We start from the raw sequence: 26015 nt of genomic DNA on the forward strand, positions 1-26015 counted from the left end.
GTTAATGTTTACTTGAGATTTGTTAAATTATAAAATTTTATACAATTAATTAATGCTTTTATATTTAAAAAAGTTTAATCTAAACCATTTGATATATTTAAATATTAATTTAAATAGAATTAATAAATAAGTTAAAAAAATAATAGATTGATATGGATATTTAGGTATAATTATTTATTTTGGAGATGACCAAATTACAAGATATAAAATTAAAATACAAAAATAAAATGATTTTTATTCAAAATAAAATAATTTTTTACAACATTTTTATAAAAACGCCGTAAAAGATACATAATAACGACGTTTTACCCCAAATTTTACTTTAAAAAATCGCGCATTTTACCCAAATTCCCCCCTTTAAACTTCCTGTGGCAGACAATATTTTCTCAGTTGCCACTCTCTAACAAACACTCTGCACTCCCATGGCTGATGAGATCCCACAGGCCACTCCACAGCCTCTCACTCCTTTCTACGCTGTGGTGCCCACCCCTTTCATCGCCGTAAAAAAATAGTTAAAAACAACAGAATGATGGAATAACTAAATCCAAATCCCAACTTTTCTATGTTCTTATAGAAAATATTTGATTCTCCCTCCATCTTACAAACTTTTTAGTTCCCTTCCCATTACAAATCAGTTTTCCATTCCAAACCCTAACAAATGGCACCTTTGGACCCTCACTCCTTCACTGACTCTCCCCACCCTTTAACCACCGACATCTCCCTTTTCCCTTTCTTAGACTTCCCTTCTGCCACCATCTACGGCGTCGCTTTCTTCATCCTGAAATCCCCTCATACAGGTCAACTTTCTTTTGATACCCGTTCCCTTTCCATTCACTAAGTCCTTCCTCCTATTACCCTTTCCCCTTTCCCCTTTCCCCTCTCCCTTTCTCTCTTTCCTCTTCACCTGACCCTATCAAAGGAAACCAGCTTTCCATCTCGCTACCAGATGACGACGTTTTGAACTCCTTCTTCATCGTTTTCTCTACTTCCCCTTCTTCTTCTGTTCTCCAATGGCTATCCCCGCTGTAAACGTTTAACAAAAAAACACCCTTTTGTTTATACCCAATGCCAGTGTATCCACGCGCGTTCCATTTTCCCATGTAAAGACACTCCCGCGGCGAGAATCCGTTGCTCTGCTTTGCTCAATGTCCCTCGGAAGTTATCCGCCGTTATGTCCGCCCGCCATGTCGATAGGAGGTCACCGGTTTCTGGTGAAGGACATTCGCATTTGCTGCCTGGCGGGTTTAATTCGTTGTGGTTCTTCTACCTTTTTGCGCCTCTCCCTTTTTTTTTGGCTTTCTTGGTTCTCAGTTTCTCAATTCTATCCACAGTTGTATGGGGAAACCAAAGCACTACCGACCTCCGGCAAGTTCTTTCGAACTTTATTGCTTTCAAATTGGCGATTTAAATTTTAAAAGTTGACTTATTGTAAGGACTTTTTTCTCATAATTTATGGTGAAATTTTACAGGGAAAGAAAAAGGAAGGAAATGCTGCGAGATATGTGACGAGGTCACAAGCTATTAAAATCCTTCAAGTTAGCCTTTCGGATTTCAGGTTCATCTCTTCTTTCTCACTTTTATTAATTTTTATTATAATTTAAGCTTCCTTTATTTGCCTTCTTTTGTCATTTTTTTTCATGTTGTTTTTAACTTCGAAGATTAATTAGCTAAGAATTTGAAACTATTGAGCTTCGTTAAGCTGAGATTAGTTCATCAGGTAGCAGTTAGTTGCTACTTTTGCTCACTGAAGCAAAGAGAAGAAGTGTGTATGGAAAATATTCTTATTGCTAGCTTTTTACTTCAGCATGAGTTTTTGACTATGTTCATTTTATGTTATATTTTAAAGCTATTTGTTTTTTTTAATTGATATAATTTTGCTATTATTATTATTATCATCAAAAATCGAGGATTTTAATAAGAAAACATAAAAAAAAGCCTCAACCAAATGAACGCGTATTGATGGGGTTTGTTATTTTTTATTAAATATGGTTGGCTTCCTTTTGCTTTAATGGATTTAATACTGCAGGAAACTATGCATCCACAAAGGAGTATTTCCGAGAGAGCCAAAGAAGAAAGTGAAAGGAAATCATCATACTTACTATCACTTGAAGGATGTCATGTACATTCTTCATGATCCACTACTTGAGAAGTTTAGAGAAATAAGGGCATATCAAAGGAAGATAAAGAAAGCTAAGGCTAAAACGAATGATGAGTTAGCAAAGCTTCTTCTATCTCGTGCACCTTCTTACAGACTTGATATGGTCATCCGTGATAGGTTTGTGAAACAATCTTTGTATGTTTTATTTCCTCTCGTTGCTAGTTGTATGAATTCTGTAAAACTTTTATAGTAAGCAGCAACATAACTAAATCACCATATGCTGATAATGAGAAGATTTATTGTTCCTATTCCCTTGGCTCCAATTTTTTTGGTTCAAAACTTGATGTCTAAGTGCATGCTTGAGTATTTGGCAATCAATCCTGTGAAATAGTTTCTGGTTAAGGTGGCATAGAAGCATATAGTCCAGGCATAATCTGTTCTTAAAATTTATGATTGTTTTTTGGTTTCTCCTCTCCACAAACTGTCTAATGTATTTGGCAGAATGAGATGATGCTATTTATGCCTATACATGCTTTTCTCTCTGTGGATGGGTAACCTATATATTTGATTTGAGGCATAGTTTGATGACAGCATAACTTATTGCTGAAGTTATACAACCACGTTGTTTGCATGCTGATGACCAGTTTTGACATTTAAAATTTCAGAATTGAGATGGATTTCCAGCCTGGAGGATGTATAGAGCCTGGAGAAGGTTATGATAAATACTGTGCTTGTTGTTGCACTTATATTAAATATTGTACCCTTCTTTGCGAAATTGTTGTCTTTTGAAATATCTTTAAGATTAAGGAACTATACTAAATGCGGTCACAAAACTTATGGAGGGCAGTTATACTTTTTGCTTTCATTAATGAATAACTTTCTTGTCTTTATCTGCCCTTATCAAATAAGATTTTAATAGTTAAGGGATGTTTTCTGGATCAGCCTTCAATTGATACTGTAAACAATTTTCTTATATAATTCTAATATAGAATGTATCTTGTTTTAATAGCTCTAATGCATGGCTATAAGGAGTCATTAGCATTTTTATTAAGTTGTTTGGATTTGTAGGGGAAAAATGAATTGCAAGTTTATTTCACTTTCTCAGTAACTTACCTTGTTTGCCCTAAAAAGTTGTGGTATTTAATACAACAAAAGTTAGTATTAAATATCCATATACTTTTAGCTACAGTTTTTGAATATGCAAAAAATGCATCGATAATAATGAAATAAGATGGATGAATAGATAATATGGATTATTGCTTGCAACTTCCTTTCTTTTTTTCTTTTTTTTTGGAAATATGCAACTTCCTTTCTTGGTTGTCTTTAGTTGGCAATAAAGTTTGCTTTATTTATATTGCAATGTTAATTACTCTTTTATCTCAAACCTACTTCATTGCTCAGAGAATGCATATTCTTCTACATCTGACATGATGGCCTTTTTATCATTACATGTTAAGCCTTTTCTACATCTGACATGATGGCACATGTAGGGTGATTGAAAATGAGTATTTAGGTCTGAGAAATGGCATACTGGATCAATCAGCCATACTGCTTTCAAGCCATGGTTGTCTAACTTGCATGAACTGCAAAGTAAGTCAAACTTTTTGTAGTAATTTCAGGAATAACATATCCTTCTTTGTTTTGAAGGGTTCGATCTATTTTTGTTAGCTTGGCACTGCTTATGCTTAATTTAGTCTTCATACAATTGCTATAATTTGGTTATCAGCCAGATTTATGATTGTTTTCTACTGACTCATTTATGATTGTTTTCTATTTTTATTGATTTATGTAATCAATCTCAATTCTGCTTTTTGCAAATTAATACTATTGTTCCTTGTTAAAAAATTGAATAGTTTAGACAATCATTAGAAAGAATGCCTATTTATGACACATGGAAGTGCTATGATTGAGATTGTTTGTTAGTATGGTTCAACCTGCTACTAAAGCTGCACATAATTGTTATATAATTTTTATTTTTAACATCTCTGTTGTTTACCAAGTTTGTTGGTTTATCTGATCATTTGGTTTTGCATCCTTTAGATATTGAAGGTGTTGTAGAGGATTCAATCTCTTCAAGCTAGAAAAGCCAAGGCTTAGCACTTATTCAAGTGGAGTGTTATTTAATTTTCCATTCCATGGTCGATTATCTTAGTCAGAACTTGAATTTGGTGTTATTGGAACAGGGTTTTGTAGCTACCTTGTGTACTAGCTTCTTTAACCATGATTGTTAATTATTACATGTTTTGTAGCTTCTTTTATATTTGGCCGAGTTAATATAGATCAGATGAGCTGTGGGGTAGATTGCTTATTTATTTAAACATAATATTTTAATTCTAAATTTAAATTCATTAATTTTTATATTTAGTTTTAAAGTTAAAATTTTAATAGTAATTTTAATTTAATAAAATTTTTTATCCTTAAAAGTGTATAGTTTAAAGTTTAAATTTCAAAAATAAAATAAAATATTTATCATAGAAATAAATATTATTTAATTAAAATATATTTTTTTAAAAGTCATGTTTTTAGCAGTGTTTGGGAAAAAGTGTCACTAAAGGTCATGATTTTTAGCGGCGTTTGTAGTAGAAGCGTAGCTAAAGGTCATGATCTTTAGCGGCGTTTGTGATAAAAGTGTCGCTAAAGATCATGATCTTTAGCGGCGTTTGTGGTAGAAGAGCCGCTAAAGGTTATGATCTTTAGCGGTATTTTTTTACATAAACGCCGCTAAAATTAGCGACGTTATCTATAGCGGTATTTTTTGTGGCACTTTAACAAGCCTAAAAATGCGCCGCTAAAAGTCTATTTTGCTGTAGTGATTGATAGTTAAATTTGTTTTTGTTAAAAGATTAAAAGACGAAATTTAACTAAAAAGGACCAAATTAATAAATGATATAATAATTGCCTATTTTTATTTGTTTCTTTTGGTGTTCAAGAATAATACATATTATATATACATATGCATGGATAGAGCAAGTCACGTGCACCATTCAAAAAATTGGGTTTACATGTACTATTAGTTAATTAGATGACTCACTTCAATAAAAAATAAAATTATTTGGTTCATAAAAAATGTATTTTTTTAAAACTAGAATTTACAATATTAACGAAACATAACATTCATGCTTTACTCAATAATTAATTAAAATATTAAATTAATAATCAAAATATATCTAAATTCGTAATAGAATGTTTCATACATAAGTTACTCAATCACTATATTGCATTGTTTAATCGTCCAAACAAGTTATAACTTCCGTTGTAACAACTCAAAAGAATAATTACAAACCAATGTATTTTTAGACTAAAATATAGAACTAAGGATTAGTTTAGATGAGCGGTGCATTTACCTATAGTTAATGTAAAAATAACGGTGGTGGTGAGATTAGATACTGTAACGATACTATAATATAACACAAAAATAAACTAAACGCACCGTACCACACTCAACCACCCATCCAAACCTCACCTAAAAGTTGCTAGAGTTTCGTTCGTATCATTAAACCAATGTAACATCAACTATTTGTACTTATGTTTAAACACTTTTAATGGAGTTGCATGAAATGCATGATTGACTACGTGTAAATATATACAAAAAAAACAATAATTTGAAAAGCTTTCCATAGTACAATTTTGATATATTTGGCCTCTAATAAGAATTCAACATATGGAGTGGGTGATTAATCCGAATTGGGGTGAGGACAGGTGTTGTGATGGACAAAGCGTAAGACAAGGTGGTTCTCGACAGAAGCAAGAAAGCTCTGACAAAAGGCAGCTAGGTATTCGTTTTTCAGACAAAGAAGACAAAAGATAGAAAATATAGGGTGGTGGTCGAAGATAAATGATTATAACAGCACTGATATGATCTGCTTCGCTTTTGTCCACCACCTCATCTTTATGTTTTTATCTTGGTCGTGGCTCACGTTGGCCTTCGTCTGCAAGTGCTGTCGGTCCTACGATCGTGATTGTGTTGCCTAGCTTCTGAGTTCTATGTATTAGGGTCTATTTGAATGTGCTGTTTGCAGAGGTAAAATTAGAAAATTGTTTTTAAGTGTTAAAGTTAAATTATGTATCTACATAGATTTGATGGTATATATTCCTCCTCCAGTGGATCCAACACCATTCACCCATCTACGTAGTGAGGATGGAATTTGAGATTCACATCTTTATATATACACACTAATTTACAGCAAGTGTACTGACCATAAGGATGACGACATGTAGGTAGGAAGGTAGGTAGGCAGATACAAACACTTTTGTTTGTCTTTTGTGTTTTGGAAAATGCATGCGAAATCCATGCATATGCAAACATTTTGGTGCAAGGAATCTGCATATCAGTACTGCATAAAAGAGTGACTCTGGAGTTATGGAATTATTTGATAATATTGAATACGAAATAAATTTAAAATAAAAGAGTGGATAATTAATCCGAATTGGAAGGAGGACAGGTGTTGTGATGGACAAAGCGTAAGACAAGGTGGTTTCCTACTGAAGCAAGAAAGCTCTAGCAAAAGGCAGCTAGGTATTCCTTTTTCACACAGAGACGATAAAAGATAGAAAATATAGGGTGGTGGTCGAAGATAAATGATTATAACAGCACTGATATGATCTGCTTCGCCTTCGTCCACCACCTCATCTTTATGTTTATATCTTGGTCGTGACTCACGTTGGCCTTCGTCTGTAAGTCCTGTCGGTCCTACTATTGTGCTTGTGTTTCCTAGCTTCTGATTTCTATGTATTAGGGTTTGGGGTGAAGTTAGAAAAATATTTTTAAGAATTGAAGTTAAATTATATATTTTTATAAGAGTTAAAATGTAATTTCATAATTATATTAGTTTATGTTTTTATAGTTTTTAGAGGTCTTAAATTAAAATCTTATCATTTTTTTTTGGATAAATTGTGATTTTACAATGTTTATCTTATAATTTTATAGATTTTAGAAAGGCCCAAATAACAAATTTTCATTTTAGCGGCCTAAAAAGTAATTTTCATTTTAAGGAGGCCACTCCCCTTGCTCCAGTCACCGCCTTTACGACGAGATTAATTATAGTGAGATTAAAAATAGATGTGACAGTGAGATTAACTATTACGGTGATGAGAATAAAATCACTGGTGAGACGTGTCTTAGGATTTAAACATATAGATTGTAGATTTATAGTAAGAGAGCAAAATGACCATTATGAACATTAAACTAAAATTAAACTAAATTAGTTTGCACCGTTCCGAATATTTTTTATAATTAATATTTTAACGATAAAAACATTATATTTCATATTTCATTTATATAAATTATGCATGTCAAATGTAACGTAAATTAAAAATTTCTAACTATTTGTTTTATGTAAAAATACTTTTTAACTGTTTAATAAATGTTAATATATACAATATTTTAGATCGATAAGATAGAAATCAATTTGAAAATTTGCATGCATGAATCATACAATAATTTTGATAAATTCAATGGTTGGATTGTTAAATTAATAATCATATAAAAATATATGGAAGCGTGTAAAATTACTTTAGTTTCACACTAGTGTAAGCGGATCTCTCCCATTTTAATATATAAAGTTAATTATATAATTTAAAATTATGTAATTAATATTATTTATAAATATAAGTATAAATATATTTCTTTATATGCCTAACTAATGTAAAGAAAATCCACAATGAAGCTATTTGTTGAGGGGAGGTCGGACTCTCTTTTGGGAGAAGTCTTCTAAGTGTCATCTATTTGGGAGTTGATGGACCCCTCAATAAGAGGTATTGTTCTCGTGTTGGGGTTTTTCCCCTGGCCTTCACAAAGAGTAGCTATACGATTCTCAAAAGGGGGCTCGATTGGTGGAAATAGGTACAATGGCTCTTTGCGAAGGTTGAGGGAAAAACCTTGACACGATGACAATACATTTTGTTGAGGATTCTGTTGACTCTCAAGTGGGCAATACTTCGAAGACTTCTCCTAAGAGAAAATCTAACCTCCCCTCAACACTATTCACATACCCTTATCCCAAACCAACAACCAAATATCACTACAACCACAATCAATCATACAAAAATGCCAAATAATCCCAAATAAAAGAAGGAAGAAAGTCTCCTATGTTAGCATCCTCAAATAGGACTTATAGAATTAAAAAAAAGAGAATGAAAATATATAAACAAAAATGAGACATAAACGTACTGGATTCAGTTAGGAGTTAGTCGGAGAGTTTTGGGCGTGGAGGCTCAAACAAAAGGTCGAGGAGAAAGTCTTATTAAGAAGATGAACATATTGGACTCAAGTGACCATCCGATGATGGCAAACAAAGATCAAATAGCTTCCTTGTTAGATTTTTAAGTTTGAATCAACGAAGTTTTAGGCCATTTTAAGGAAAATTAAATCATAAAGTTGAAAGAGGAAGGATAGAGCTATACTTTTATGTGTTTCTTTGGTAAAGGAGGAGGTTGGACAATGGTGAGATTGCTGGAATACAATAGTGAAAGAGGTTCCTAAAACTCTAAAACTTTTGAATAGTTTAGTGACCAACTTATAACTCTTCTGAAATTAAGTGACCAAAGTGTAAACTTATTAATATTTAAGTGACCTTGGGTGTAGTTTACCCTATGATGAATAGTGAGTTAACGATCATGTCAGACAAACATTAGCAACCTAATGGTTCAATGACTTAAATGATAGATTTTGAATAGTTAAATGACTAATTTATAACTTTTTAAATTACTAATAGCCGAGTAAACTTGAATGTAATTTACCCTCTCTTGTTTGACTTAAAAAATCAAATACAAGATGGACTTTTCCACAATAGGCCGACACCAACAATGTGGAAATAGCACGGTCCATACCTATAATTGTTGATATCGAAGGAAGAAGACTTCAATGACTAAATGACATGAATATAATGTAGAAAAAGTTATGGAAGAAAGACTCCACGAACCCCCTTCTTTTTTGCCTCTAGATTTGTAAGTTTGTGAAGAAAAACTAGTGATATTCTTTTTGTCCCTATATCTAGTAAACTACCCATAAAAATTATCTCTTGAGTAGAAAGGGATGACTTGGGAAAAATTAAACAAAATTTATAATTTTTTGGGATAAATTTTAAAATTATATAAACATTTATTTAACGTGTAATTTAATACATAAATTTTAATTTTATGTAATTATATATACGATCCCTTGTAAAATGGGAATCCAGATGAATTTATGAATTTACGTATCAAATTCATTTTGGGGTTGGAAGCGCCCTTGTAAATTTTACTTTTGCTCTTAAAAAATGATAAAATTTTAATTAATCTTTTAAAAATTAAAAAAAAAGATATAATTTATTAAAATAATAAGATTTCATTTTAACTCTCCTAAAGAATATGTAATTCAATTATGACTTTTTAAAAAAATAAATTTTTGACTTCATCCTTATTCGAACTTCAAAAATTACTCGAGAAAAAAAGTTTTGCCGAATAAGGCAACAAACCAAAGGGAAACGAGATTCACGAGGGGATGAAGACGAAATACAAAACCAAAGGGATAATCAAAGGAGAAAAGTTGTATAAAATATATGTGGTAGCGGGGAAGAGATGCTAAGGGATTAGATATTTTTAATATTAGTTTATATTTTGTTATTCAATATATATTTAATTCTTTTCACTATTTATTGCTATACAAATATTAGATTTATTTAAAAATTATGCTATTTGTTTGTCGGATTAATCGTATTTCTGGCCAGAGCAATAAACCTATTTGAAGTGGTTCATATTGTCCTAAAAAATTCCATGTACGAACAATAATTAATTTTACTTCCCCACCTAACTACTCTTGGCTGGGTTAGGTTCTGGCGGAGAAGTTATAGACACATTTTCATACTTTGGGTTTGGAATACTTTACTTAGGTGCGTTTGGTTCGCTGTATTGGATTAGAGGTGTATTAGGATTAGAGATGTATTGGATTAGAGGTGTAATAGCTAATCCACTGTTTGGTTGAATGTAATGGAATAGAGGCGTAATAGTAATCTTGTGTTTGGTTGAATGGAATAGAGGTGTAATAGCATAATGGAAAAAAACTAAAATGACTAGAATACCCTTAGCATAAAATTGTTTTGGTAAATGATTATTGTTATTGTTATTTAAATTTTAATAAGATTATTATTATCAGTAATAAATATTTTAATCATATTTAAACATAATTATAATTAAATATATTTTAATTAAAATATATAATTTAATAAAATTCTTATAATTAGCAGAAAATTGTTTTTGTAAATGATTATTGTTAATGTTATTTAAATTTTAATAAGATTATTATTATCAGTAATAAATATTTTAATAATATTTAAACATAATTATTATTAAATATATTTTAATTAAAATATATAATTTAATAAAATTCTTATAATTAGCAGAAATTTGTTATTGTTATTTAAATTTTAATAAGATTATTAATATCAATAATAAATAATTTAATCATATTTAAACATAATTATTATTAAATACATTATAATTTTGGTATATAATTTAATAAAATTCTTAATAATTCATATTCTTATATGAATTTACTCAAATCATAATATATGATACTAAATGAAAATTTGAAATAATTAATATTAAATATATTTTAATTAAAATATATGATTTAATACAATTTCTAATAATAATTATTAAATATAATTTCATAAAATGTTCTTATGAATTTATAAAAATAAAAATATAACTTGAGAATTATTTTCTGTATAAACATAATTAACTTATACTAAGAAAAAGTTAGATGAAAATGAAATTGTACATCATAATCCATATGTTATATAGTTTTACAACATCAAAAAGTTTGAACATTGATATTTAATGGTGAGAAAGAAATCTTCTGACCCATTCCAATCGGGCAACAGAAGGTAAACTAAAGAAAACGATCATTTGATTTGGATGATCGGGAATTTTACTCAAAGCATCATACCGCTGATCGTCGGTTAAACCTTCAATTGACCATAAGGCTGAATATAAATTTGAAGCTTTCTATTCCATCTTCTCTTCTGACTTGTGCTGAACTACCACCTCGGAGGCAAGACTCCTACTGATTTTTTCGCCAACGGCCTGGATTTTTTCCCCCCAACAAGGTGGCAGCCTCCTCAAATGAAGAATACACATCATCACGAGCATCAGATTTCTTCTTTCTCTTGTTTGAAGATGAGGAACCCCCTTGGTCTCTATCTCCTCGCGGATCCGTACCAGAAACATCCATGTCGTCTAAAGAGACGTCAGCTTCGCAGTCATAGAATGTGTTTCTCTCTTCATTCATATCTGTAGTGCGTTCATCCTCAGCATGTATTTCTTCAAGAACATCAGCAGCTGTTTGAGCGTCTTTCCCAGTCGCCTGATCTCTTGCGTATATGGCAGTAAGCTGGTTGTAGTAAGGGAAAGAACGATGTCTGAACTGAGAGGCTTCTTTGTGACTCTAAAAAAAACGAGGAAATCATATTAGTCCATGTGTTTTGTAAAAAAACAAATAAATACTTGAAATACATTTTACCTTAACATAGGATTCCCAAACTGCATCTTCAACAACAACGAGCTGCCTATGCTCGTCCCAACCAAAACCGCTGTTGTTCTGACCATTAAGCATGTCGTAGACGACTGACCATTCCCTTTTTAGGCACCTAATCCGAGATTCAATATTTGGTCTCGCCTTCAACATTGCTCTTGGTAAAGCCTTTTCTAGCATTTTCTCTAGCTCGTTCAAATAACCGGCTTTGAACCCGGTATCAGCATTAAATGTTCCTACATTGTGCAAATCCACCATGCAAGAAACCAAGGCTGCATCCTCTTCTGGAACCCATTTTCTTTTGCTTCCTCGAGAAGCTTGAGAAGAAGCACCCGTTGGTGGAACACCTGACATATTGTTCTTAAGGAAAAAAAAACAAATTAACATTATTTACTATTTTGAATATCATGCTGAACGAAAACATTATTTACTATCGGTAGGTCAATACTAAATTTAAATTTATAACACATGCTGAACGAAAAGATAATTAAATTATAATTCAACAAAGTTTAGTACAATACAGAATTGTAATCAAAGACCACCAAAGTTTAATAAACTAGATACATAAAATAACATCAACAAATCAATTCAAACTCAAATTGTCCCTAAACCTAACTAATTTCTAGATGCTTGCCATTCATCGAACATTTGGTTGGCTAGTTCCATCCTCCAAGTAGCCCAAGCATCCGATGGATGAATATTTGTGATATTCGGTTCATCGTCATCCACCACATTAGTAGGTAATCCTTCTCCCGCCTCCGCTTCAATGGGATCAATACTCATATGGGTTCGAATAAAATTATGGAGCAAACAACATGCAATAATAATTCTATTGTGCACCCTTACAGGATAAAACGATGGACTCCTAAGTATTCCCCATCTAAGTTTTAATAAGCCAAAGCATCTTTCAATGACATTACGTGCTGAGGCATGTTTCATATTAAAAAACTCTTGCGGAGAACTTGGCTGATAACCCTAACGCCACTCGTTCAGATGATATCGCTGTCCTCTAAATGGTGTAAGAAATCCCTCACAATTTGTGTATCCAGCATCAACTAGATAATAACAACCTATAAAATAAATTGGCTAAAAAATGATTAATTCAGCAAACAAAGTTTGATCTTAATGAATAATTCAAATTCCTCTAACTATACACTGTACCATGAGGAACTTTTAGTCCATGTCTTCTACTAATGGCATCTTGAAGCACCCGTCCATCGGCAACTGAACCTTCCCAACCAGGAAGAACATAAACAAATTGCATCTCAGGTGTACAAACACCTAGCATATTTGTTGCTATGTCACCTTTTCGGGTGCGATATCTAGGTTTATCAACTGTTGGCACCCTAATCTTGATGTGGGTTCCATCAAGAGCACTTAGGCAATTCTATATCACATGATATAAAACATTGAGTTAGAACACTATGATTAATCATATTAGTCAACTAAATATTGTACAAGCTATATATAAAACTTAGTCTAATACCTTAAACCATTTCCACCTTGTGTCAGAAGAATCGGCTGTAACTGGGTCTGGCTTTTTAAATAAGACATCTTGTAAGCGTATGACAACATTTAAAACATTATGAAATGCTCTGCTTACAGTTTCCCCGGACCTCCTAAAGTGATGCTTGATAACTCGATTTTTTAGGTGATGGGAGATGATATGTAAAAACATTGCTACTTGCTCATCAACAAGCATGAACCTTGACGACTTCAATCCCCCTATCGATTCTAACATCTCACATAGTTTAAAAAAGGCAGCTCTATTCATCCGTACTTGTTCAATACAAGTCTCGTCACTAGCATATACAAGCCTCTTCACATAATCCCGTTGTGCATAAAAATCTACGGTATAGGACCTAATCCTTGGTCTATAAGTATGTAGGCTAAGGCTGGCACCCATTCTAAATAAGAACCAAATCGCGATTCTACAGATTTCCAACCAAATTGTCAATGCAGCACCGATTCTTTTACGCCTCACACTTTGTACAATTAAGGGCAGACGAGCCATTACTGCACCATATTAAAATTAGAACTAAGTATCAATCCCCTCACACTTTAGAGTAGCAAATTTTTTAAAATAAATATCGTATAAGATATCTTTTTCAATTAATAAAATAGATAATTCATTAAATTTTTGTTGAGATGTTGCTAATCTTCAGTAAGATTTTATCAATTTTAATTTTTAGAACATTTTCTCCGTTGATGTAACAAAAACATGAGTAATTAACATTAAGCGTATTTGAAAAAGGAACAAACTCTTTATGAATAATTATGTCAATTGAGTGTCATTTTATAATTTGATAATTTATTTAAAATAATATTATAATCAATTTGAATTAAATAAGGAATTTGACTATTATTAATTTAATAACAATTATATAAGCATCGAAATTGGAACTTGAGAGAATAATATCTATGTTCATATCTTTACGTATGACAACTAATATCCATATTACAACAAAAATTTAAAAAATTTAAAAAAAATTTTACTGTAAAAGTTTGACGTGGAAAGTACAGCACTCAAATTGTTGTTTTTCTTTTTGGTATGTGTTTATTCTTATATGCTGATCTTTGATGTGCTAATTTTCTATGCTTTAAGAAGCTACTCTACGATGAGAATGATGGTAAAAGATGCCGCTATGATGAGGCAGAAAGAGCATATCACAAAAAAATTTATCCTCAGAGGGGAAGGACTGCAAGCTACTCTGAAGACAGCTTTAACAAAAATTCACTGATGAAAAATTGGAATTCCCATATTGTCGATGATGAAGATGTTTATTCTGATGATGGAAGGGACGATAGCAGTTCTCAAGTTGCTGGTCAAAATCTAAAGCCCTATCATCACTCAGGGAGATCAAGATCAAAAGATGATGATATACCCAGTATCTCCAGCTGTCAGTCTTGGGAGAGGCATAATAAGCATGGTCATAGGAGCTCCAAAAAGCGCAATGATCGAAGAGATCACTGTTACAGTGATTCTACTTGGACCTACTACCCAACGAATAGAGAGAGAGATTCTAAAAGAAAAACAGTTAAGCATGATGCTCAGAAACACTACAATCCTTCTGAATCCAGCTCGGAACCACCATATCATTCCACTGACCAGAAAAAGAAAAGAGAGAGATTCTAGCCGAAGTTCCAGGCATTCTAAGCATAAAGCAAAACCAGCTCGTGATGAATTGATTCATGATAGGTGGCAGATGAGTAGCGGCAGGTCAGATGAAAATAATCAAGAGAAGTGTCACTATCATAAAAGAAAAAGGTGTACTAAAACAAGCAACAAGTCTGATGTTTGAGGTAAATGTGTATATGAAGTTACATATCAGGAAGTAGTTGGGTAAATATGGTACTAGTTTCCTTTCCAGTGAGGTAAATGTATTGACTTGGTTTACTACTTGTTCCATTATATTGCTTTTCTTTTATCTGGATAGAGTAACGGTTCAAGATTGCACCGACTGAACATAGGGGATGTTCGGTATCTAATTTTGATTCTCTGTTGTTTTTGTTGACACAGATATAGTTGAGTGGTCGGCTTTTGGACAGTAGCTTCATGGATTATTATTATTAATTTTTTCAAAGCATCTTTCTTCTAACCATGTTTCAATTTGTAGTTTTTGCGGTGGAGGCAAGAAATAGTAAAGTTTTGATCAGAGGAGCCATTGCGTAAGTTAAATTTTAGGTTCGTTTGCTATTCAGAAAATGATGAAGCTGGTAAAGGTATGTTTCCTTTTCCAAGAAGGAATATAAAAGGTGAGGTGTTCGTGGCTTGACTCAAGTCTATTTATTTCTCCTAATACAACCCGACCCAAAATGTGAATTTCAAATCCATTTAAATTCACTCGTATCTGCAAATAGTAATTTTATTTTTTTTAAAGTTAAAAAACTTTTATTTTAGTCTTTGATAATTATATTTTCAAAATAGTTTACATTTTAAGATTTACATTATAATATTGAATATTGATTGAATATTTAAGAAATTAAATAAGGGGAATGAATGGGTAATGTGAAGAAGATGTGACTTGAAGAGAGGAAAATAGAAGGAATCAAATTTCAAGAATGATTGGATTTGGTTGACAAACTTTTCTAACATTTCCAACATTTTTACATCACCACAAGATTTTGTCCCCAAATTTATGCTTTGCTTATCTCTCTTATTAATCTATGTTGGATTATATGTAAACACGTCCTTTTTTCAATCAAATCTGCAATTTCAATTTCTTTAGTAAAACATCTATCCAATTTTATTATAAAAATTCAAATCAAAAAAATATCCTAAATGATGCATAAACTCGAACGACTTATTTCTAAAACGACATATTATACAAAAAAGAACATAAACAAATTTGGTGTCCTCCTAACTGTGATGCCTTTGAACCGAGAGGAGGTGGAAGCGACAAAATGAGTAAGCAACAGCCTAGTGTCACGGACTTGGAGTTTTCCCACGCGATCCGTGCGGCCTTAGGCAGTTTCTCTGCTCAAAACGCCTAAGTCAGCCTAACTTGTAACAAAAAAAGATTCAGCAGCAAAAACGCCCAAGTCAACTTCACTTGCAACAATAAAGGATTCAATAGAATTCCCTTAAGATTTTCACGAAGAACAGCGGAAGAACGAAGTAAGAACGAGCCTTGAAAGATGAACAAAAGCAAGAACACTTGAGAGAAAAGTTTGAGTGAATACTCTCAAAATTCTTATTAATAACTCAATGAATCTACAATGAGCAAAGAGGTCTCTATTTATAGTTGAGCCTCACAGTATATCAATAGCTATAATTAAAAGCTGAATACAATTAGAACTCTAAGCTTACATAACCAGCTATGTACAAATAGAACTCTAAGATTCCATAATTATATCTTCTAGAACACTTCCCATTTCTATCAGGCTCTTGAGATGGGCTTTTAATCTTTCAAATCACCGGGCCAGTTTGGTTGGGCCAGTTTGGTTGGCCTAAATGACCTCCCTCGAACACGATGGATCGCACCAGTTTGTCATGGTTGCGAGCACCGACGCGCAACCCATGACATTCTCCCCCACTTGTTCTAGCGACGCCCTCGTCGCATCCTCCTTATGGAACTGGTCAATCTTCCCTTGGAACTGCCACAATGCCTCAGCAGGTTCCCAACTTGCTTCGCTATCAGGAAGTCCCTTCCATCGAACTAAGTACTCGTGCTGTGGTCGATGGTACTTTCGTCTAATTACTCGATCTGCCTCAATGTTTTCTACTTCACGATCATACGAGACTTTTACCCCCATCGGTGCTCGTTCGGACTTGCCTCGATTCGGATCTTCTTGATCCTCATGAAACGGCTTAAGCATGCTTACATGGAAGACTGGGTGTACCTTAAGTTTTGGTGGCAACTCCAGCTTGTAGGCCACCTTGCCCACTCTCTTCACAACTTTAAATGGCCCTTCATACCTTCGCAAGAGACCCTTGTGCAAACCAGTATATCGTAAAATCAAGTGTAGTTTAGCAAGGACTGAGTCACCCACTTGAAATTGTACATCCCTTCGGTTCTGATCGGCCCACTTCTTGCTACGCTTACTTGCCTTGTGTAAACAAGCTCTAGCCAAGTCATTCTTCTCTTGCCAATCTTTTGCGAATCTATAGGCTGCCGGATTTGGTCCTGTGTAATGTGTCACAACAGCGTTGGGTGTGAGTGGCTGTTGACCCGTCACTATTTCAAATGGACTTTGATTCGTGGTCCCACTTTGCTGCAAGTTATATGAAAATTGGGCCACATCCAGTAACTTTGGCCAATTCCTTTGTGTGGCACTCACATAGTGTCGAAGATACGTCTCCAACAGTGCATTTACTCGTTCAGTTTGCCCATCGGTTTGTGGATGCATGCTTGTGGAGAAGTTCAATTCTGAGCCCATTGACTTGAACAACTCCGTCCAGAACCGACCAGTAAATCGACCATCTCGATCGCTGATAATAGATAGTGGCACTCCCCAATATTTCACCACGTGTCTAAGGAATAACCGAGCTGCTTCCTCAGCAGGGCACTCTTTGGTCGCCGGAATAAAAGTCGCATACTTTGAAAACCTGTCCACCACCACAAGAATACTAGCAAACCCGTCAGACTTAGGCAAACCAATAATAAAATCCATGGATAAACTCTCCCATGGCCTTTCTGGGACTGGCAGGGGTTGAAGCAAGCCGGCTGGAGTCTTTAACTCAACCTTGTCTTGTTGGCACACTAGACAAGTTTTCACATAGGTTTTCACATCAGCACCCATGTGAGGCCAATAATAGCGATCCTCCAAAAGGGCCAAAGTGCGATGCATCCCTGGATGGCCTGCCCATTTCGAGTCATGACATTCCTTCATTACTTCCTTACGGAGTTTCCCATAATGGGGCACATAGAGGCGGTGTCCATGAGTGTATACTAGCTCCCCATCAAGCCAAAACCTTCTTGTTTTTCCCTCCTTGGCAAGCTCAATCAAATTTTTTGCCGTAGGATCATGGGACAATCCCTCTCGAATGCGTTCCAACAAAGAGCCATCAGGTTGACTGATTGTTGCGAACTCCATCTTTCGACTAAGTGCATCAGCAACATTGTTGGCACTTCCTGGTTTATATTCCATTGTGAAATCAAACTCTGCTAGTAAAACCTGCCAACGAGCCTGCTTGGGAGACAACTTTTTCTGGGTTAGAAAGTAACTATTGGCAACATTGTTGGTAAGGACCACGAACTTGGAACCCAATAAATAATGTCTCCATGTGCGCAAGCAGTGTACTACCGCAGTCATCTCTTTCTCTTGGACCGTATATCTACGTTCCGTCTCGTTAAGCTTTCGACTCTCGAAAGCAATTGGGTGTCCATCTTGCATCAGTACTCCCCCAATAGCATAATCTGATGCATCTGTACGTACCTCATAAGGCTTCGTAAAATCTGGCAAGACAAGTACGGGCTCCCTCGTCATTTCTTGCTTCAATTGGTTGAAGGCCTTCTCACATTCTGGACTCCAATCCCATACCTTCCCCTTCTTCAACATGTCCGTCAAGGGAGTGGTAATTTTGGAGTAGCCTTTGACAAAGCGGCGATAGTAATTTGCCAATCCAAGGAAAGATCTCAACTCTGTTACCTTGGTTGGAGGCTCCCACTCTGAAATGGCTCGAATCTTATTTTTATCCATTCGGATCTTACCGCCTCCCACAATGTGGCCTAAGAATGACACCTCTTGTTGGGCAAATGAGCATTTCTCCTCCTTGACGAACAGCTCATTTTCCCTCAAAGTCTGGAACACCTCCCTCAAGTGTCTTATGTGCTCTTCAAGCGACTTGCTATAGACCACAATATCGTCAAGGTAAACAACCACAAAACGATCAAGAAAGGGTTGAAGTACCTTATTCATTAGGGTGCAGAATGTAGCTGGAGCATTCGTGAGTCCGAAAGGCATCACAAGGAACTCATACGAACCGTACCGTGTCACACAAGCTGTCTTTGGTTCGTCCCCCTCGACTATCCGAACTTGATGATACCCCGATCTCAAATCTAACTTGGTAAACCATCTTGCACTACCAAGCTGGTCGAACAAATCTGCGATAAGAGGAATAGGATACCTATTCTTTACGGTGATCTTGTTTAGAGCTCGATAATCGATGCACATTCTTAAGGACCCATCGTGTTTCTTTTGGAACAACACTGGCGCACCATATGGGGATTTAGATGGTCTAATGAATCCCACATCCAAAAGTTCCTTCAATTGTTTCCGCAACTCTTCTAATTCTGGCGGAGACATACGATAGGGGGCCCTTGCTGGCGGCACCACATTGGATACTAACTCGATTTTGTGGTCCACCTCCCTCTTGGGTGGCAAACTTTTTGGCAACTGAGCAGGCATTACATCTCGAAATGATTGTAGCAATTGTCCCACTTCTTTCGGGGTCTCACTAACAAACTCAGCGGTCTCTTCGATCTTCAAGGTGGCTAAATATGAGACTTCATTTCTCCGTACACCTTTAGCAAATTGAATTGCTGATAGTGTTTTTCCCTCAAAGCTTCTCTTCCTTGTCACTTTCACCATGCATTGATGTTTCGCATCTGAAATCACCATGTAATTGCTCGAAGGGGCAATAAGAGCTTTAACTTGATCAAGGAAGCTTAGTCCCACCACAAAATCATAGTCATCAAGTGGTATTACCTTAATGGATACCTTCCCTGACCAATCGCCGAGCTGAAGATCCATTCCCTTTGCAACCCCCTTGATTGGAATACTTTCCGAGTTCACTGTTTTGATCCGACCCCCTTCATTATCTATCTTGAGGCCCAGTTTACAAGCAGCCTCCTCAGACATGAATAAATCAGAAGCGCCTGTGTCAACGAGTGCATTCAATTTTCTGCCGGCCACAATGATGTCTACAAACATCAAACCATGGCTCATTCTATCTTCGACACCCCCTAGTATCGATCCAAGGTTGTTATCCTCCACATCGGACTCCCCCTTTGCTTCCATAGCCTTGAGAGCGGCCTTCTTTGGACAGTCCTTGATCATATGTGGACCCTCACAGTGGAAGCACTTTATAGGCCCACTCTTTCTCTTGTCCCAAGGTTTCTTACCATCGCCGTTCCTAGTGGGCCTTTCTTTATCTCCCCCACTATTACCCTTTAATCTGGGTTTAGAGGAATTGGAATTGTCTTTCCTCCCACCAAATTCAGCAAGTGATTCTGCTACTGACATAGCCTTGGTGAGCTCTTGAACTCCTCGGCGCTGCAACTCTTGCTTCGCCCACGGTTTTAATCCGTCCATAAAGGAAAAGAATGCCTCTTTCTCCCCCATATCTGAGATTTGGAGCATAAGCTCGCTAAACTCCTGTACATACTCCCTCACAGTGCCTTGTTGCGCAAGCCGACGTAACCTTGCCCGAGCCTCATCCTCGGCATACTCTGGGTAAAACTGTGCTTTGAACTCACATCGAAACTCCTCCCATGTTTCGATTTCAGACCCACCACGTCTCACATCAGTGGACCTACGACGCCACCACAACAAAGCAACGTCAGATAAATACATCGCAGCAGTAGTTACCTTAGTGACATCCTCCGTGATGCCTTTGGCACAGAAGTATTGTTCGATTCCCCACAAAAAGTTGTCCACACCTCTTGCGGACCTTGTTCCCTTAAATTCTTTTGGCTTGGGAACATCAATATTGGGCTTGGGTGCGGCAGCCGCTAACCCACCATTGCCCAAGGCAACCTTGTAGATTGTGAGTTCACCCTTGAGCTCCGCAATCTCTCCCTTCAAGGCCACCACCATAGCCTCAATGGCATCATCTCTACCAGTCAACTGTTTCATATTATCCGTCACATACTCTTTAAGCTGCTCTTGCATGGACTGCAGCCCATCATGGAGCCTATCATCAACGTCTTCCACCCTCTCCTTGATATCCCCCATTGAACTCTCGAGAGTGACGACGCGATCCTCTAAAGCAGACAATATGTCCCTTGAGCGACTGGCTTTCCTAGCCCTCCCACGGGTCTCCACTCCCTCAACTTCTTTTGACATCTTTCAACGGTGGCTTCGAACCTTAGCTCGGATACCAACTGTCACGGACTTGGAGTTTTCCCACGCGATCCGTGCGGCCTTAGGCAGTTTCTCTGCTCAAAACGCCTAAGTCAGCCTAACTTGTAACAAAAAAAGATTCAGCAGCAAAAACGCCCAAGTCAACTTCACTTGCAACAATAAATGATTCAATAGAATTCCCTTAAGATTTTCACGAAGAACAGCGGAAGAACGAAGTAAGAACGAGCCTTGAAAGATGAACAAAAGCAAGAACACTTGAGAGAAAAGTTTGAGTGAATACTCTCAAAATTCTTATTAATAACTCAATGAATCTACAATGAGCAAAGAGGTCTCTATTTATAGTTGAGCCTCACAGTATATCAATAGCTATAATTAAAAGCTGAATACAATTAGAACTCTAAGCTTACATAACCAGCTATGTACAAATAGAACTCTAAGATTCCATAATTATATCTTCTAGAACACTTCCCATTTCTATCAGGCTCTTGAGATGGGCTTTTAATCTTTCAAATCACCGGGCCAGTTTGGTTGGGCCAGTTTGGTTGGCCTAAATGACCTCCCTCGAACACGATGGATCGCACCAGTTTGTCATGGTTGCGAGCACCGACGCGCAACCCATGACACTAGCCGAAGCTACAACCCAATATTCCCTGGTCGCAAAATTTAGATAAATAACAACAAAAGTTGAAAACCACCTTCATTACCATAAAGTAAGCTGCATATTTAGGAAAAGGATCCATTCATCTGAAATCTTCTTATGTTTCACGCTAGTTTTATAGGCTACTCATGAACCACATGATAAAAGAATGCGAAAAATTCACCAAAATCATGCAAATAATCTCAGTAACAGTATAAAAAATCAAATAATTTAATTGCAAAAAAACTTACAGTGACTCAGTGAATACAAGAGGCTCAGTGAATACAAGTGGCCGGAGGCGAAGCAAGCAAGGGAGGTTGGGACTGCACCGTATTAAAATAAAAATACAATTTCAATAATAAAAATAGAAGAAGAAAAAGCGTAGAAATTGTAGCATGAATTACTTCTTCAACTATGTTTAGAAAAAATCCTAAATAAGGACATACATTCTTAGTAAAAATACAATTTCGATATCTAGTTCAGCTAGCAATTATAAAGCATTCTCACAGCCGAAACAATGTCCAGAAATGCAAAAACAACACCATTGTAGATTTTTCATTTTTGATCGTGACAACAGATATACACGCCACTTTTGGGCATCTACTACTCCTTACTCTGTAAATAAAATCTGGAGTGGCATTCAAAAGCAGGTTTTGAAGGGCCTTTCAAAGGTTTGCCAAAGCTTGTTCTTAGCACCAGGATTTAATTAAGTACATTTCTAAAATAAAAAGTGGTTAAAGAGTTTCAATAGTTGATAGTACACAAATGAGTCCTATCTATACATAATCTAACTTACAATAAAATTTAGCAGTGTTAGTTGTATTGCTTTTGTCTTTGAAAAGTCAGTGATTTATTGGCAGTTTGCTGAGAAAGATCAATGTACCTTTCTTTCATTTATATATCAAGCCTTGCTATACTTTTAGGCCCTGCATTCAAGGCGTGTTTAGTGTTAGGTGTTAATAAGATAGATCTTTGTGTTGTAGGAGTGATAAGATTCCATTCGGATAAAATATTTTAGAGCTCCACATCTTCGAAGGCTTTTTCAGTGGGTTGTGATTGCCATTATAATTTCATAATGAAATAACCATAGGAATCACATCCATGAAAACTACATGGGATTCAATTCTTATTTTCTTTCTCTTGCTTTGCAATCCAGTTCAGTAACCCGTCTTGTTGATTCCACACTTGGCAAAAGGCTCTCATTTATTTCTTTAAATCTTAGATCAAGCCTTTTCAATCCATCACCAAGCCAGCATTACCTAACAATAGTATTTTAACCACAAAAACCCAATTGCATTAAATAAGATACTTTTCACAACCCTATCGACAGTTTCCGTAAGTAATTTTTCTTGACCAGCTAAGCAACCAAATTCACACCAAAACTGTTGCATACTTTAAACTCACAAAACAATATTAACCATCCCCAAAGCCTCCAACAAAACATACCCCACTGCTGTTCTACCTCAATATTATTTCCAAATTTCTCAACCAAGATCTCTGTTTCAGTATCACTTTCTTCCACTATGATTCCCCCCTTTCAATTCTCTCATCATCTATTCATCTCAGTTAACTACATAATAGCAGCAGACTGCCAAAGTTTGGTCTACTATAGCTACCCAATAAATATTACAATCATATTTAAAATACATTAGCCACCCCTTTTTTTTTCTTCTTTCTCTCCTATGTGATGCATGTTATATAGTTTTATGTGTGTCGCATTCTGCAGTCAATTTCTAATTCTTTACCCTCGTCTGTGATCTAGCAGCTGCTTACCTAGCCTTCCCCCCACCCTAGGGGAACTAACCCATTATCTTAAAAGTAATGAACCCCTTTTATTTTTTTCCTTTTAATTTTAGCCAAGCATTTCGGGATATTAATTGTTCTTATGTTCTTAGACACAATTTACTTATCCAGTTCAGCTAGCAATACACACATGACTAGAAAGCAAGAGGGCAAAGAAATTAAGTAAATTAACCTCAAAAAATGTACTCTTACAGGAATCGAAGCTTTTGAAGCTTGCCCAGAGTAGATGGAATGTGCCCGGTTAAAGTATTCCAAGATCCTCTGGGATTATACCAGATATGTTATTACTATAAAGCTCCCTGTCAAAAAAAAATGGTAATCTTCAGCAAAAGAAGTTCAATAGAAGCACATAAACCATGCATGTATCTATGAAAATGCAACCAAATCCAATGGAAAGATGACAACAGATGCAAACCATTGTGTAATGACAAAAGCATAGAAATTGGGGCTGACAACAGATGCAAACTATTGTGTAATGACAACAGATGCAAACCATTGTGTAATGACAACAGATGCAAACCATTGTGTAATGACAACAGATGCAAACCATTATGAAGAAAAAATACCTGAAACTAGGTGCAAACTTCTGGGTCTGTTACCGAAAAAAAAGAAAGAAAGGAGAAGAATTTGGGGCTTCTGGGTTAAAACTTCAGTATGTTACAGAAAACAAAGAAAGGAGATAAAGGCGAAGCAAGAAATTGGGGCTACTGGCCGAAGGCGAAGCAAGCAATGAAGGAGATAAAGGAGAGACAAACCCAGGAAACAGAGGGCAAATTAGGGCGTGAAACTAAAACGGATGTAAACTGAGGAGGAGCCAGGGATTAGAAAACAGAGATTTTCGGGGATTAGGGCCGTAACGTATTAGGGGTGTATTAGCCAATACATTGAACCAAACAACTGCTTAAGAGGGGCTTAAGTGGGGCCCACGGATTAGGGGTGTATTGGCTAATCCAATACACCCAACCAAACATAGTGTTAATTTCCTTTGCTGTATTGAGTTTTGGCAATATTTATCATGCACTTTGGGACCTAAAACTCTTGAATAATCTTTTTCATTTTTCGGTTATGTATAGAAAGATAGAAATAAAATGACCATAATTTTGGGTATTCACTTCATTTTGCTTGATACAGGTGCTGTTCTTCTAGTATACAATATCTGGGCTTCGTTCAAATTTAAATAAAATAATTTAATATTTCGAATTAAACCAAACTTAAACAAACATATTGATACTAAATATAAATCTAACATAAACCTAGCGGCCCATGAGTGCTTTACATACTAATAAAATCAACTAATATTTTATAAATACTATTAAATATATATTATCAGGTAATATAAATGTTGATCAAATAACAAAAAAATTCATGTATATTCTTTACATAAAGTTAGAATCTTTTGCGCACTGTCTTAAATCTATTGACATCGGTATTGTTGTTAGTGCAGAAGAATATGTGTTCGAGTACACTGAGACATATTGTCCTCTTATTTAAAGGTTGGGAAGAAATTATAAATAATTCTAATTACTATTTCAAATTTTATTATAATGGATGAATGGTTGTCTTAGATCACAAGCTAAATTTTGGGTTTTATTTAATATTGGGCTATTTGGTTTATAAGACTCTTCGACCTCCTTTTTTTTTTTTAAGAATACAAACAAATTGAGCTTATTTTTTTTATTTTTAAGTATATTTATATAATATTAAAAATATAAATATGTTTTATTATTTTGTTATTAAATATTACAAAAATTTACAAATAAATCAACAAATTACAAAAAAACCCTAAGTTTTACAGATTTTACGGTTTGATCCTTATGTTCTGAAATATTAACTGTTTAAGTGATGAATGAATATTTGTTACACGTTTTAAGCTTTTATTTATTAAAATTTGCTTTATTTCTATGGATTTTTAATTAAATTTGAGGACAAGGCATAATATTAAATTTAGCTCTTAACATTTACATATTTTATCAATTTGTCCTTTGGTATTTTTTTAGACAAATTTTGGCCTTCAACCTTTTAGAAAAGAGTTAAAATGATGTTTTTTTTAATAAGAATACTAATTAAAACGTCAAAAATTTAAACACGATAGCTTGCATGACAATCCACATGCACTCCGAGTTATTTCTTTTGAAATTTTATGAAACTTTTATATTTTTTAATTTTGATTTTTATAATTTTGAATTGTTTAGCATGATTAGACTCTTTTTGAAAAAAATTAAGAGTAAAATTTAGCTCAAAAAAAGAATAAAGGTCAAATTAATAAAAAAATATAAACATTGAAGGCTAAATTTATCATTATACCATTTTACAACTAGTTGTATTTAAGTTGGTACTATTCATTAAATCGTTTAAAATAGATCATACACCTAGACTTGTTCGTGAGTTAAGCTACCTGCATAGGTCTGAAGGTTTGTTCGAAATTTGTGAGGGTTTGA

The 26015-nt window shown here is 34.9% G+C and overlaps 1 protein-coding gene across 3 annotated transcripts; it reads left to right on the forward strand.

Moving 5' to 3' along the window:
• Window positions 1-376: 376 nt before the first annotated feature.
• Window positions 377-4456, forward strand: LOC107922956 (pescadillo homolog). 3 transcript variants are annotated; one of them, XR_001691479.2, is made up of 6 exons: window positions 379-1365; window positions 1470-1555; window positions 2027-2275; window positions 2764-2810; window positions 3589-3688; window positions 4139-4456. XR_001691479.2 is itself a non-coding variant. In XM_016853159.2 (5 exons), the coding sequence occupies exons 1-5, from the start codon at window positions 1336-1338 to the stop codon at window positions 4154-4156; spliced, it is 483 nt and encodes a 160-aa protein (XP_016708648.1). In that variant the 5' UTR covers window positions 377-1335; the 3' UTR covers window positions 4157-4456. The 3 variants fall into 3 exon arrangements, 1 of the variants encoding a protein (XP_016708648.1); XM_016853159.2 differs by lacking the exon at window positions 2764-2810 and having other exon boundaries at window positions 377-1365; XR_001691478.2 differs by having other exon boundaries at window positions 378-1365; window positions 2764-3688.
• Window positions 4457-26015: the final 21559 nt, after the last annotated feature.

This window comes from Gossypium hirsutum, chromosome D06 (assembly GCF_007990345.1).
Source record: "Gossypium hirsutum isolate 1008001.06 chromosome D06, Gossypium_hirsutum_v2.1, whole genome shotgun sequence".
NCBI classification, from domain to species: domain Eukaryota; kingdom Viridiplantae; phylum Streptophyta; class Magnoliopsida; order Malvales; family Malvaceae; genus Gossypium; species Gossypium hirsutum.

Excerpts from the sequence above, each read along its gene's own strand:
- LOC107922956 (XM_016853159.2), top strand. The coding sequence starts at position 1,336 with ATGGGGAAACCAAAGCACTACCGACCTCCG. Across the intron at positions 1,366-1,469 it reads CAAAGCACTACCGACCTCCG|GGAAAGAAAAAGGAAGGAAA; the intron begins GCAAGTTCTTTC and ends GAAATTTTACAG. Across the intron at positions 1,556-2,026 it reads GTTAGCCTTTCGGATTTCAG|GAAACTATGCATCCACAAAG; the intron begins GTTCATCTCTTC and ends TTAATACTGCAG.